The sequence below is a fragment of the Brassica oleracea genome, chromosome C3 (assembly GCF_000695525.1).
Source record: "Brassica oleracea var. oleracea cultivar TO1000 chromosome C3, BOL, whole genome shotgun sequence".
NCBI classification, from domain to species: Eukaryota; Viridiplantae; Streptophyta; class Magnoliopsida; order Brassicales; family Brassicaceae; genus Brassica; species Brassica oleracea.
Window position 1 is genome coordinate 1,614,536 of NC_027750.1, and position 14,428 is coordinate 1,628,963.

Genomic DNA, 14,428 nt, shown 5'->3' on the forward strand with positions numbered 1-14,428 from the left:
AACATAAAGTTTTCAAAAAGTTGTAACATTATACCACATCTTTATTATGAACTGATAATTACACACATACAAACAGAGAACACTCCTGTGTTTTGGGATGAAAGAGTTACAAAGTCTTTATACCTAGCCGTAGCAGCGGATAGGGTCCTTGCAGCTCTTTGCAGGAGATTGCGCATTGCCATACATGCCACCTTTAGCTAGATAGTGCTGATGGTATTCTTCAGCTTTGTAGAACTTCTTTGCTGGTAAGATCTCAGTCACAATCTTCTTCTCAAGTTTTGTCTGCTGATTCTCTAGAGATTCATGTGCAAGTTTCTCTTGCTCTGGTGTATAGAAGTATATCCCTGATCGGTATTGAGCTCCCACAAGCTCTCCCTGCAACATTTATATAACATCAAGGAATGGTTATCAAAAGTAGTTTCACAAAACAAGAATTCAAAAACCAGTAACAATAAAAAAAAATGGAAAAATTATTCAGTTTCATTCTATAACATTCCATATTATACCAGAAAACAAATACAAATTTTCATTTGAAAAATCATATTCCAAATAAAAAAAGTTTTAAAATAAGTGGAATTCTGATTATGCTCCATTATATTCCATAAATAATAATTTATATCATTCCATATATTCTTTTTATTTGTCTCACCCAGTGAAAATCGGTACCTGGCGATTTAAGGTGGTGGGATCATGCCTAGACCAGAACAAATCAAGCAGTGTCTCATAGCTGCACTCATTGGGATTATACTGAACCCTTACAACCTCTGCATGGTTCGTTTTGTTCGTGCGGACAACCTCGTATGAAGGATTGTGAGAGATCCCATGAGTGTACCCAACCTCAGTCTCAGTCACGCCAGGGATCCTCTGGAAAGCAAGCTCCAGTCCCCAGAAACATCCAGCGGCGAACTCAGCAAACTCGCTTCCCGGTGCCGGTAGATCGTTGTCAGGCTCCTGTGCTATTGGAGAAGGAACAATAACAGGTTGATCTACTAACTGAGGCTCTTCTTGAGCTATAGGAGAAGGATCAGTTGTAGCTGTGTTTAATAACTTAGAATCTTCTTGAGCTATAGATGGATTCATTTTGCTAGATTGATATGAGAAAAAAAATCAGTCTCTTGTTTATATAGAAAGAGTCTGGCAGAGATTAACACCACCTACCTAAAGGCTGAACAGCTTAATTATTGGCACACGAGAAAAATACATAACGGTGATGATTGGTTGCGGTTATAGTTGCTTTTGACGGCCAAAATTTAGCGTAGAACTATAAATGTCAATCAATGAACTTTTCTTTCTTTAAAAAACTTACAGCAAAAAAAACTCTGCAAAATCAAAATATGGATGTAGAGAGCTTTATTTCTAGAGCAAAAAATGAGTGATTTAGAAAGCTACAATAATGAAAACTACAGCAAATAAATCTACGGATTAAATTTTATAGGAAAAAAATATAAAGCTATACCCTTATGGATCATCCCCAATATTTTGGTGACTTATGTTTTTTAATAAGATGTCTACAGAGTATTAACAAAAAAGAAATAAAATTCCACCCACCATTCTATAAAAGTCACGTTTATTTCTGTATTAAAGCTATAAAATTAAATTGACAATAGGAAACTTTATGAGACTTTAGCCATAAGTGTATTAAAGTTAAACTATGTAAGGGCATCAGCATTGGTGAACTACAAGGGGAGTTCACACGGTTTTCAAAAAAAAAATATTAAAATAAACAAAAACTATAAACCTGTCTCTTGGGAGTTCACTCCAGTGAACCCGGATATCACTGTAGCGCCCCACAACACGTGGCGGTCCGCGATTAGTCCTATTAATATTTTTTTTTTTGAAAAAAAAACAAAAATCAAATAGAAAAAAAAAAATAATAAAAAAATACTTTATGAACTCTATCACTAATCACTAATGCTGATGGTAAGTGGCCTAAAGTGAAATTAACTCAAACTCTCTCGGACCTTTTCTTTTCTCATCCACAAGATCCGCTCGATAATTCAAGAACATCAACAAATAATTGAATACCTAACAGAATAAAATAAAAGATATTATTGATTATTATTTATTGTTATTTTTTCATTTTTTAATTTTTCAAAAAAGTTGTATTACATCTTTTATTGTGAACTGAGAATTACAAATCAACTACACACACATACAGAGAACACTCCTTTGTTTTGGTCGGAGAGAGGAACAAAGAAGGAATAACCGCAGGTCGGCAGGTGTATCTACTAACTGAAGTTCTTCTTGACCTATCAAAGGATCCTTTTGCTAGATCAATATGTGAAAAGGATCAGATTAGTGATGTTCTTAAAGTGTGTATTGTTGTTGATGGTGAAGCAAATGGCAATAAGAAACCTTATTCATCATATTATTTTTTTCATCCATAAGATTCGCTCAAATCTAAACAATCAATAATTCAATAACATCAATAGACATTTATATAGTCTCTAACAATATTGAAACACGAAAGTAACTTGTTACACTTATTAGGGATTTGGTTGATGTTCATATTGTGTAACAAACAAGTCTCTAAACTCCTCTGTTTTGGGAGAGGAAACTCAGCATTTTTAAGCCGTAGCGGCGCTGCACATGAGTGGACTGTTACAGGCTATACCACAGGACTGTCCACCCTTTGACAGGTACTGCTGATGATACTCCTCAGCTCTGTAGAACTTTTTAGCAGGTAAAATCTCAGTCATGATCTTACTCTCCATTTGTTGCTGGTGACGTTCCATTGACTCCGCCGCTAGTTTCTCCTGCTCAGGTGTGTAGAAGTATATCCCTGATCTGTATTGGGTTCCCACATCTTTTCCCTGATCACAGTTTTAAGTCATTAGCCACGGTAAAAAATAGTCAAGGGATAGTTTCACTACATACATATGTTATTATAATAAGTATTGTTCTCTATCCAACATAAAAAGTTTAAATCCTGGGACCAAGTTAAGAGAAACCCATAATGTACCTGGCGATTCAAGGTGGTTGGGTCATGTCTAGACCAGAAGACATCAAGCAGAGACTCAAAGTTGCACTCTTTGGGATCATACTGAACCCTGACAACCTCTGCATGGTTCGTTGTGTTCGTGCAGACATCCTCGTATGAAGGATTGTGGAGGAACCCTTGGGTGTATCCAACCTCCGTATGAGTCACACCGGAGACTCTCTGAAACGCCAGCTCCACGCCCCAGAAGCATCCAGCGGCGAACTGTGCAAACTCATTTCCCGGCGCCGGAACGTCATTATCGTTTCCCTGAGTGATAGAAGAAAGATTCATGGCTAAGTTTTCTAGAGAGAAAAAAAAAGTTTTTAGAGAGAATATTTAAAGTTTATTATGTAATTGCATCCAGATACCCTCCATACATGAACTATATATACCACCTGTATAGTTAAGCTTAGAGTGTATATACTATTTATTCCTGTCCATATACACGATCTATAAATATCACATGTATAGTTATCATTAAAGACAATATTAGAGTGTATATTCTATGTAATTCCATCCGGATACACTCCATACATGATCTAACTATAAATATCACGTGTTAGCTAACGTTATTTGACCCCAAAAAAAAAGAAAACGTTAAAAGAACGTAAGAGTTTATATTATGCACTTCCGTCCAGATACACTCCATAACTATAAATATCACGTGTTAGTTAACAATCACAGGTGACGAGGCAGGTGTATCTAATAACTTAGACTCTTCTTGAGCTATAGAAGGATCCATTTTGGTAGATTGATATGAGAAAAAATCAGTCGCTTGTTTATATAGAAAGAGTCAGTCAGAGATTAACACCACCTATGACCTTTTTTTTTTTATTTGATCAACTACCACCTATGACCTACATAAAGGCTGAATAGCTTATTTATTGGCACACAAGAAAAATACATAATATTTTGGTGAATTATGTTTTTGATAAGATGTCTACAGAATATTTATAAAAAAAAAATTCTACCCACCATTCTATAAAAGTCACGTTTATTCTATATTAAAGATATAAAATCAAAATTGACAATAAGAAATTTTATGAGACTTTAGCCAAAAGTGTCTTAGAAGGTATTAGCGGAAATTAGATTTATACAGTTTGTTGATTTTAAAAGTATGGAGATTTGTTGAATTTGGAAATAATTTGAAAGAATTGTGTACATTTTAAAATCTATGAAAACAAATAATCTTAATAATTTTAAGAATCTATAAACCAATAACGCTACACTTTTGAAATTCTAACAATTATTACAATGTAACTCCCATTAAAGTGAAACTATATAAGTGGCCTAAAGTGGAATTAACTCAAACTCTATCAGACTTTTTCTTTTCTCATCCACAAGATTCGCTCGATCATTCAAGAAAATAAACAAATAATTGTGTAAAAACGTTACTCATGCAAAACGAAAGTTATTGGTTACACTTATTAGAGATAGCAATGTTTGGCTGGTGTTCATTTTGTGTAACATACACTGTTACAGAATTGCAAATAAAAGTTACATACGTGTTGTCTACCAACCTCATCAGTTTTACATTCACAAGTCTACGATATCCTCTGTTTAGGGAGATAAGCAGAGGAACTCAGCTCTTTAGCTAGCCGTAGCAGCAAACTGAAACGTTGCAGGCTTTGCCACAGGACAAACATCGTTATTATTTTTCTCTCTGTTTTTAAATAAAATGAATAACTAACAGAATAAAATAAAAGATATTATTGATTTTTTTGTGATTTATTCATTTCAAAATTTTCAAAAAAAGTTGTAACATTTTCACATCTTTATTATGAACTGTGAATTATAATCAACAACACACACACACATACAGAGAATACAGAGAACACTCCTCTGTTTCGGTAGGGAAAGGAACAAAGAAGGATTAACCAGATGTGTATCTACTAACTTAGGCTCTTCTTGAACTATCAAAGGATCCATTTTGCTAGATCACTATGTGAAACAAAGGATCAGATTAGTGATGTTCTTAAAGTGTGTATTGTTGTTGATGGTGAAGAAAATGGCAATAAGAGAAACCTTATCCATCATATTTTTTTTTTTCATCCATAAGATTCGCTCAAATCTAAACAATCAATAATTCAATAACATCAATAGACATTTATATAGTCTCTAACATTGAAACACGAAAGTAACTTGTTACACTTATTAGGCATTTGGTTGATGCTCATATTGTGTAGCAAACAAGTCTCTAACGTCCTCTATTTTGGGAGATAAGCAGAGGAGACTCAGCATTTTTAAGCCGTAGCAGCGCTGCACATGAGTGGACTGTTGCAGGCTATGCCACAGGACTGCCCACCCTTTGACAGGTACTGCTGATGATACTCCTCAGCTCTGTAGAATTTCTTAGCTGGTAGAATCTCAGTCATGATCTTACTCTCCATTTTTTTCTGGTGACGTTCCATTGACACCGCCGCTTGTTTCTCCTGCTCAGGTGTGTAGAAGTATATCCCTGATCTGTATTGGGTTCCAACATCTTTTCCCTGATAACAGTTCAAGTCATTAGCCACGGTAAAAATAGTCAAGGGATAGTTTCACTACATAGATATGTTATTATTATAAGTATTGTTCTCTATCCAAAGTCTTAAAACTTTAAAAATTTAGCAACCTCCAAACATAAAAAGTTTAAATCTTGGGACCAAGTTAAGAGAAACCCATAATGTACCTGGCGATTCAAGGTGGTGGGGTTATGTCTAGACCAGAAGGCATCAAGCAGAGACTCAAAGTTGCACTCTTTGGGATCATACTGAACCCTGACAACCTCTGCATGGTTCGTTGTGTTCGTGCAGACATCCTCGTATGAAGGATTGTGGAGGAACCCTTGGGTGTATCCAACCTCCGTATGAGTCACACCGGAGACTCTCTGAAACGCCAGCTCCACGCCCCAGAAGCATCCAGCGGCGAACTGTGCAAACTCATTTCCCGGCGCCGGAACGTCATTATCGTTTCCCTGAGTGATAGAAGAAAGATTCATGGCTAAGTTTTCTAGAGAGATTATTAGAGTTTATGTATTTTTTTTTTTGAGAAAGGAGTTTATGTAATTGCATCTAGATACACTCCATACCTGACCTATATATACCACCTGTATAGTTAACCATGGAGTGTATGTACTATGTGTTTCCGTCCAGATACACGATCTATAAATACCACATGCCATAGTTATCATTAAAGACCTTATTAGAGTGTATACGCTCTGTAATTCCGTCCAGATACACTCTATACATGATCTAACTATAGATCTCACGTGCTAGAGTGTATCCTATTGTACTTCCGTCCAGATACACTTTCTAGAACTAAAATAACAGCTGTAAAAAAAATAATAGCTGTATTTTTTTAACATTAAAAAGAACATTAGTGTGTATATACTATGTCTGTCCGTCAACATACACTCCATACATGAAAGAGAGGTGCAGCGAAACGGAACACGGGTCTAAGTTAGCGTTTGCGTTTTGATTGCGATCGCGATTAGAAACGGGGAGTTTGAATCGCAATGGTCACTGAACTTGGAAAGTGAAAAATTAAGGTCCAACATGTGTATGCTATTCGCTAAACTGAACCATATAAAGTTGAACCAAGAAGTTTAGGTTGAAATCTAACCTATATATATATATATATATAAGAAGTTTAGGTTGAAATCTAACCTATATATATATATATACACATATATATCTCAACTGATTTTATTATTGTCATCCAAATGAAAAAACAAAAACAATAGTGTGTAACAAAATTTAATATGCAACTGAATTGATCATGCACCTAGTTTAATGTAATCGAAATGAACTTAATTTTGTAAACCAAAATTAAATTTTTTTTTAGAACTCAAAATTAAATTGTTCATATCTATAGATATTAAAGGATCAAACCACCAAACATTTTTGGTTTGTGCTTAGTCATAACTCTCAAAAATATATCAAACCAAACCGAATACTCTTCGTACGCATTTAAATCAGAAAATATATATACACACTGTCTTCGAAAAAAAGAATGCATATACTTCTATGTAGAAGCACATTATATTTATCAATATAAATATTATACGAAAATATTTTTTTTCAAGTATATAAATGGTATAGATATATTTGCTTTTGTTAAATATAATGTGTTACTTATTATGAATGCTAAGGAATAATTTTTTTTAAAAAATAGAAGATATTTTATTAAGTATGATTAAATAGTTAGAAATCTTATTCCTGATCAAATGAGCAGAGCTATCGACAAAGTCATTTGAAACCGCATCCTATCTCTGAAGTCTGAACTACTCCACAACTCCAAGGCTGCACTGCTGACTCAGCCGTTGGTATCTTATCTATGGCAAATGATAGCTAAAGCATTATGTTTCATTTTTTGCTCATTCCATCTGTAAATGACCATATTGTTTTAAGTTGCTCAATAAATTTGAAATTTCATGGAAAATAGTTAGAAAGCTTAAAAATAAAAACATACACATTTTTAGGAAACATGCAATTTTTTGTGTTCTGTATTCAGTTTGAAGGTTTCAAAAAATTTGTTAACATTTCCACATCTTATTGTGAACTGAGAAATAGAAATCAACAACGCACACATGCAAACAATCAAACAAAGAAGGATCAGCTGTAGGTGTATCTATTAACTTAGGCTCTTCTTGAGCCATCGGAGAAGGAACAGTTGCAGGTAAATATACTAACTCAGGTTCTTCTTGAGCTATCAAAGAATCCATTTTGCTAGATCACTATGTGAAAGAAATGATCAAATTGGTGATGTTAAAGTGTTGTAACATTGTTGGTGGTGAAGCAAATGGCAATAAGAAAGGACATAACTTAGGTTCACTCTCTATCCCCTAAACCCTAATTCTAGATCCTAAACCCAAATTATATACCATAAACCCAAAAACTAGACTATAAACTTAAACTCTATACCCTAAACCCAAGTCCTACACCCTAAACCCAAACCGTAAATCTTAAACTCTAATCCTAGACCCTAACCCCTAATTCTAGACCCTAAACCCAAATTATATACCTTAAACCCAAAAAATAGACTATAAACCTAAACCTTATACCCTAAACACAAGTTTTAGACTCTAAACCCAAACCGTAAACCTTAAACCCAAATTATATACCTTAAACCCAAAAAATAGACTATAAACCTAAACCTTATACCCTAAACACAAGTTTTAGACTCTAAACCCAAACCGTAAACCTTAACCCAAACCCTATAGCATCTAAGTTTGAGGTTTGAGTTTAGGGTTTACCATTTGGGTTTTAGGTCTAGGATATGGGTTTAGGGTATAGGTTTTGGGTTTAGGATTTACAGTTTGGGTTTAGGATTTACCATTTGGATTTATAGTTAATGTTTTGGGTTTATGATATATAATTTGGGTTTAAGGTTTACGGTTTGGGTTTTAGGGTCTAGGACTTGGGTTTAGGGTATAGAGTTTAAGTTTATAGTCTAGTTTTTGGGTTTATGGTATATAATTTGGGTTTAGGATCTAGAATTAGGGTTTAGGGGATAGAGAAAAGGTTTGGATTTGAGTTTAGAATTTAAGGTATAGGGTTTAGAATTTAAAATTTAGGATTTAGGGTTTAGCTGGAAGCGTTAGTGTCGTTAAAATTAGCGTTTTTATTTTTTGTAGCTATTTTTTATTTAATTTAATATTTTTTAATTAATAATCTATGTGTCACTTTGATTAGTCATAAAGGGTAGAATTAATTTAAAGGTTCACCCTCCTAAGTTCTGTCCAATAAGAAACCTTATTCATATTATTTTTTCATCCATAAGATTCACTCAAATCTAAACAATCAATAATTCAATAACATCAATAGACATTTATAGTCTCTAACAAGAAACGAAAGTAACTTGTTACACTTATTAAGGATTTGGTTGATGTTCATATATATTGTGTAACAAACAAGTCTCTAACATCCTCTGTTTTGGGAGATAAGAAGAGGAAACTCAGCACTTTTAAGCCGTAGCAGCGCTGCACATGAGTGGACTGTTGCAGGCTATGCCACAGGACTGCCCACCCTTTGACAGGTACTGCTGATGATACACCTCAGCTCTGTAGGATTTCTTAGCTGGTAGAATCTCAGTCATGATCTTACTCTCCATTTTTTTCTGGTGACGTTCCATTGACACCGCCGCTTGTTTCTCCTGCTCAGGTGTGTAGAAGTATATCCCTGATCTGTATTGGGTTCCCACATCTTTTCCCTGATCACAGTTTTAAGTCATTAGCCACGGTAAAGTACATAGATATGTTAATATAACTTCACATCATCAAATGTTACACATTCGACTTGGTATTGCAAATGAATTGAATAACTAACAGAATAAAATAAATAGATAAGTTTTGATTTTTTGTGTTATGTATTCAGTTTGAAGTTTTCAATAAAAGTTTTAAATAGTATAACGTACCTGGCGATTTAAGGTGGTGGGGTCATGCCTAGACCAGAAGACATTAAGCAGAGACTCAAAGTTGCACTCTTTGGGATCATATTGAACCCTGACAACCTCTGCATGGTTCGTTGTGTTCGTGCAGACATCGTCGTATGAAGGATTGTGGAGGAACCCTTGGGTGTATCCAACCTCCGTATGAGTCACACCGGAGACTCTCTGAAACGCCAGCTCCACGCCCCAGAAGCATCCAGCGGCGAACTGTGCAAACTCATTTCCCGGCGCCGGAGCGTCATTGTCGTTTGCCTGAGTGATAGAAGAAAGATTCATGGCGAAGTTTTCTAGAGAGAAAAAAAAGTTTTGAGAGAGAATATTTAAAGTTTATTATGTAATCGCATCCAGATACCCTCCCATACATGAACTATATATACCACCTGTATAGTTAACCGTAGAGTGTATATACTATTTATTCCTGTCCATATACACGATCTATAAATATCACATGTATAGTTATCATTAAAGACAATATTAGAGTGTATATGCTATGTAATTCCGTCCGGATAACTCCATACATGATCTAACTATAAATATCACGTGTTAGATAACGTTATTTGACCCATTCCTATTGTACTTCCGTCCAGATACACTGCATGCATGAACTATAATTGCCACCTGTATTGTTTTTTCTAGAACCAAAATAACAGCTGTAAAAAAATAAAAAAATAATAGCTGTATTTTTTTTTAACATTAAAAATTTAAAATGAACAGTACTATGTCTTTCCGTCCAGATACACTCCATACATGAACTATAGCCAGAGAGGTGCAGCGAAACGGACCACGGTCTTAGTTTTACTGTTAGTTGCGTTTGCGTTTTAGTAGCGATTAGAAACTGCGAGTTTGAATGGCAGTGGTCATCAGGCCCGTCTCAATGTCTTTTTTTTTTTTCCATCTATAATATTATTTATCAAAAGATTTACAAACATAAAAACATAAAAATATAAGGCCCAACAAACTAAATGACACCTAGGCCGAAACATACAAATCCAACTTTAAAACTAAAAGAGGCCCAAACGATGCCCCATCCAACCCAAACCGAAACAAGAGGCCCGTCTCAATGTCTAAGAAGGTCCAGTGCATAAATAATGTAATATAATTTCAAAAAAGGCCCTAAATTTAAAAAAACGGGCCCTAAATTATAACTAAAATTAGGTAAAAATTTTGGGGCTCAGTGCAAATGCACCTTGGGCACCCCGATAGAACCGGTCCTGGTGGTCATTGAACTGAATTTGGAAAGTGAAAAATTAAGGTCCAAGATGTATGCTATTCGCTAAACCGAACCATATAAAGTTGAACTAAGAAGTTTTTTTTTCTAACCAATATATACTATGTTAAGAACCGTGCAATTGCGTGGAATGAACGTTATATATAAAAATAATTTTTATTTTTTATTATTTTTATGTTCATTTATGTATTATATATATAATTAAATTAAAATAAGCATATAAATCAAAGCAATGCCTCTTGTTTATTTACGAAAAGTTTTAGTAAATAAATCAAAACAATCATTTTATTTATTTTATATGGTATATGATTAAATTTTAATGACATGGATATAGATATATAATATATTTTAATATAAATATTTATTATTAAGAATTCATACTCATATGATAAATACAAAATTTCTAATGTGCGAATTTTTCAAAGTAAATTTTAAAATTAAAATCTTAAGGTTTCAATATTTTTCAATACAAATTTAGAAATTAACATAGTATTTTTATATGTTATATGGTTTAATTTTAAACTATATTAATATATAATATGAATGTCTATTAAATGAGACTCATATTCATACGATTTATGATCATTTATATTTTTTTATTACAAAATGGTTAAACCATTGTTCACAAAATTTTAGTATGAGACATTTAACATTTTTAGTAATTTATAGTCGTTTTAAAATTCAAAATATAACATATAAAAAATTATTTTTTATTGTATAGTTAATGTGATTGTTTAGTATCTTTTAATAATATAAGATTAAAACAAAAAAAAAGAGCTAAGATAGAAAAATTGTTATCAAATATTTATTATTCATAATCATTAATTGTGTCATATATATACGTTAATCATATTACGTAATTCCGTAGATTTTATTTAAGGAAAATGCGAGAATATTTTTTGTATATTATTTATCAATTTGATAGCTAGTTTAAAAAAATATAATATAAGTTAAGATAGACCAACCTATTTTTTCTAAAAATTTTGAATTTAATTCTCATTATGACATGTGGTTACAAAACAATGTTGTAATGTTTCTCAATTAATATATAAGTGATGTGTTATATCTCAGCTGATTTTTTATTGTTATCCAAATGAAAGAACAATTGTATGAAACAAAAGTTAATATCCAACTGAATCGATCATGTACCGAGTTTAATATAATCGGAATGAAATTAATTTTGTTAACTGAAATTAAATTGTTCAAATCTATAGATATTAAAGGATGAACGTATACTTATTATTCGTTTCTTAAAATATGTCTATCCAAAATCACACACAGAATAACGTAACCACCAACATTTTTCGTTTGTATCTAGTCATACTCTTCAAAACAATTGTTACAAAAATAACAAAATTATATCAAACCAAACCGAATACTCACTCTCGTACGCATTTAAATCAGAGAATATATATACATTACTGTATATTGAAACTCTTAAGTATACTATATGAAAACTCTTATATTTTAGTTGTTAATAAAATACAATATTAACGGAAAAGTAAAAACGATCAAATATACAAAATAATTCATACTGCCCCTCAGACCGCGGCCACCAATATGGGGAGCCGAGCTAGCAACCCCGGTTGCAGGGTTATTCTTTTTAGAAGATGGCTGGAGAATTCCGGCGGGGGCGGCCTGTGGAGCGCCCACAGGGGCCGGAGATGGGCCATTGCCTTCGACATTGACTTGTAGCCTCATACCAGCGAAGCAATGGAGCCGGTTACCACAGACAAAGAACCGGTCTCCCGGTTTGGACAGAGCAATGGTCGTGTTCCCATTTATGAACGTACGGATCGGGTCCGTAGTGTTGCAGCTTTGGAAGTTGTCTTTCGCCACTTCGTAGACACTATGCGTCGATGAGTATTGGAACACTGGCAATTATAGATGGATCAGATTCAAGCAATTATAATTAGTCTTACTGCATTTACATACGTTTAAATCGATGAAATAGCAGTCGTGAATCTAAAAAAAACTGATAAATCAGGTTGATCACTAACCATAGTTTCATAAAATACTTTCATCATGAAACTACAATATCAATTTTTATGTTTTTTGTTTTGGATAAGGTAAAGTATTGGCTAATGCCTATATATTTTAGAAGTCAATGGATGCATGTATTATAATACTTACTTAGAACATCACCGACAGAGAATCGCTTGCCTAAAGGCCAAGATTCAAGATCGGAGCTTATGTCCCAACCGGACGTGTCTCCCACAAAGTATGTAGTTGCGTTGCATCTTCTTGTTACTAAAATACCAAAAATGATGCAGAGATTGAAAATAAATAGCTTCTTCGACGTCTTCTCCATAATTGACGCAACTGTAAAATTTTCAATAACTTGAGTTTTAGCTTTAGATGCATATATGTGTCTGTAAACATATATAATAATGTGTGTGTATGGCATAGCTTAAGGTTGCTCATAGGTGGATAACCTAATATCACAACCACCAAAACATATAACATCTGCCTTTTGTTCCTTAGCCTTTGTTTTTTCTTAATGAATTTTTCGTGTTTCATAATTCATAGGATTCTTGTGCTGTTAGGTAAAGTCCACAACCCTAAATGGCTAAATATTCATGATGACAATGGACAGGTAGTTTTCTCTTTCTCCAATCTTTATAATACATTCACAAATATTAGTACACGGACAATAGATAACAAAAACAAAATCAGTTAATGATATTAACTAACAAGATGCAACTATTACGTTAATTTAATTTACATATGTCTATTAATTATTATTTACTTCTTCTCATCTTTCGAAACATACTTGCTTGGATTTGGAATTGGCATCGAAAGGGTGTTGAACTTCTTACCTAATCGGGACCAAACCCACCTAATAAGCTTCCAGAGAATTTCCCTTGTAACTCCTTTTATTTCTTTTGGAATATTTATAAAATAAAATATATTCTCTCTCTTTCAAAATACATGAAGTTTTAGGTTAGGACACAAATATTAAGAAACTTGTTTTTTGGCTAAAAAATATCATTAAAATATAGATTACTAATTATTCAACCAGTCACAAAATATACTACAAAATATGATTGGTTATACAGTTTTTGATAAAGTTAGAAGGTACATTGAAATATGAAAACATCATCTATTTTGAAACATCAAAAACTTCCTAAAACATCATATATTTTGAAAGAGAAGGAGTATCTAATACAGTTAGACATCCGTTGTATATAATGTTTTTTCTTTTGTAATAATATGTAATTGGTCTCGTAATATTAAATATACTAGGTTAAGACCCGCACCTTGCGCGGGATCAACATTATATATATAAATTATTTTATGTATTAAATATTTTTACATATTATAAAATAATAAATATATATTAAATAATTAAAAGTCAGTAACTATTAAAAATATAATTAAATTGGTGTGAACATATAAATCAATTGTATTAATCCAAAGAAAATTTTATTTGATAGGATATGTTATTAAATTTAAATGATACTAACATAGATAATATATTTTAGTATATTTTTAATATTAATGTCTATTAAATGATGATTTCTACTCATATAGTTTTTTGATCATTTGTATCTTTTATAGAAAAAAATTTAAATTACTGATAACAAAATTTTCATTGTGGGATTAATAGTTTTAGTAATTTATAATTTAAAAAAAAAATAAGTTGTCAATGATCGTTCAAAACTTTTATCAAAAAAATTGTTCAAAGTAAATTTTGAAACTAAAATATTATATTTTATATGGTTTATAGTTTAATTTAAAATGATATATATATTAATCTTATTAATTAATTAAATTAGACTTTTTACTTA

The 14,428-nt window shown here is 32.7% G+C and overlaps 5 protein-coding genes across 6 annotated transcripts; all 5 read right to left on the bottom strand.

The window, feature by feature from the left end:
- Positions 1-23: 23 nt before the first annotated feature.
- Positions 24-1,082, bottom strand: LOC106335326 (peptide methionine sulfoxide reductase A2-like). The gene is made up of 2 exons (XM_013773824.1): positions 667-1,082; positions 24-375 (listed from the first exon to the last, which is right to left on the bottom strand). Exons 1-2 carry the CDS (start codon positions 1,078-1,080, stop codon positions 124-126), a joined length of 666 nt encoding a protein of 221 aa, XP_013629278.1. The 5' UTR covers positions 1,081-1,082; the 3' UTR covers positions 24-123.
- Positions 1,083-2,382: 1,300 nt separating this feature from the next.
- On the bottom strand, positions 2,383-6,033 carry LOC106335328 (peptide methionine sulfoxide reductase A3-like). Of its 2 annotated transcripts, XM_013773826.1 has the most exons (3): positions 5,937-6,033; positions 2,963-3,247; positions 2,383-2,813 (listed from the first exon to the last, which is right to left on the bottom strand). In XM_013773826.1, exons 1-3 carry the CDS (start codon positions 5,958-5,960, stop codon positions 2,568-2,570), a joined length of 555 nt encoding a protein of 184 aa, XP_013629280.1. In that variant the 5' UTR covers positions 5,961-6,033; the 3' UTR covers positions 2,383-2,567. The 2 variants fall into 2 exon arrangements, with proteins under 2 accessions (XP_013629280.1, XP_013629279.1); XM_013773825.1 differs by lacking the exon at positions 5,937-6,033 and having other exon boundaries at positions 2,963-3,338.
- Positions 5,041-6,036, bottom strand: LOC106335329 (peptide methionine sulfoxide reductase A2-like). The gene is made up of 2 exons (XM_013773827.1): positions 5,652-6,036; positions 5,041-5,469 (listed from the first exon to the last, which is right to left on the bottom strand). Exons 1-2 carry the CDS (start codon positions 5,958-5,960, stop codon positions 5,224-5,226), a joined length of 555 nt encoding a protein of 184 aa, XP_013629281.1. The 5' UTR covers positions 5,961-6,036; the 3' UTR covers positions 5,041-5,223.
- Positions 6,037-8,704: 2,668 nt separating this feature from the next.
- Positions 8,705-9,729, bottom strand: LOC106335331 (peptide methionine sulfoxide reductase A3-like). Its single transcript, XM_013773829.1, has 2 exons — positions 9,377-9,729; positions 8,705-9,172 (listed from the first exon to the last, which is right to left on the bottom strand). Exons 1-2 carry the CDS (start codon positions 9,683-9,685, stop codon positions 8,927-8,929), a joined length of 555 nt encoding a protein of 184 aa, XP_013629283.1. The 5' UTR covers positions 9,686-9,729; the 3' UTR covers positions 8,705-8,926.
- Positions 9,730-11,935: 2,206 nt separating this feature from the next.
- LOC106335330 (stellacyanin-like) lies at positions 11,936-12,974 on the bottom strand. Its single transcript, XM_013773828.1, has 2 exons — positions 12,771-12,974; positions 11,936-12,511 (listed from the first exon to the last, which is right to left on the bottom strand). The coding sequence occupies exons 1-2, from the start codon at positions 12,946-12,948 to the stop codon at positions 12,105-12,107; spliced, it is 585 nt and encodes a 194-aa protein (XP_013629282.1). The 5' UTR covers positions 12,949-12,974; the 3' UTR covers positions 11,936-12,104.
- Positions 12,975-14,428: the final 1,454 nt, after the last annotated feature.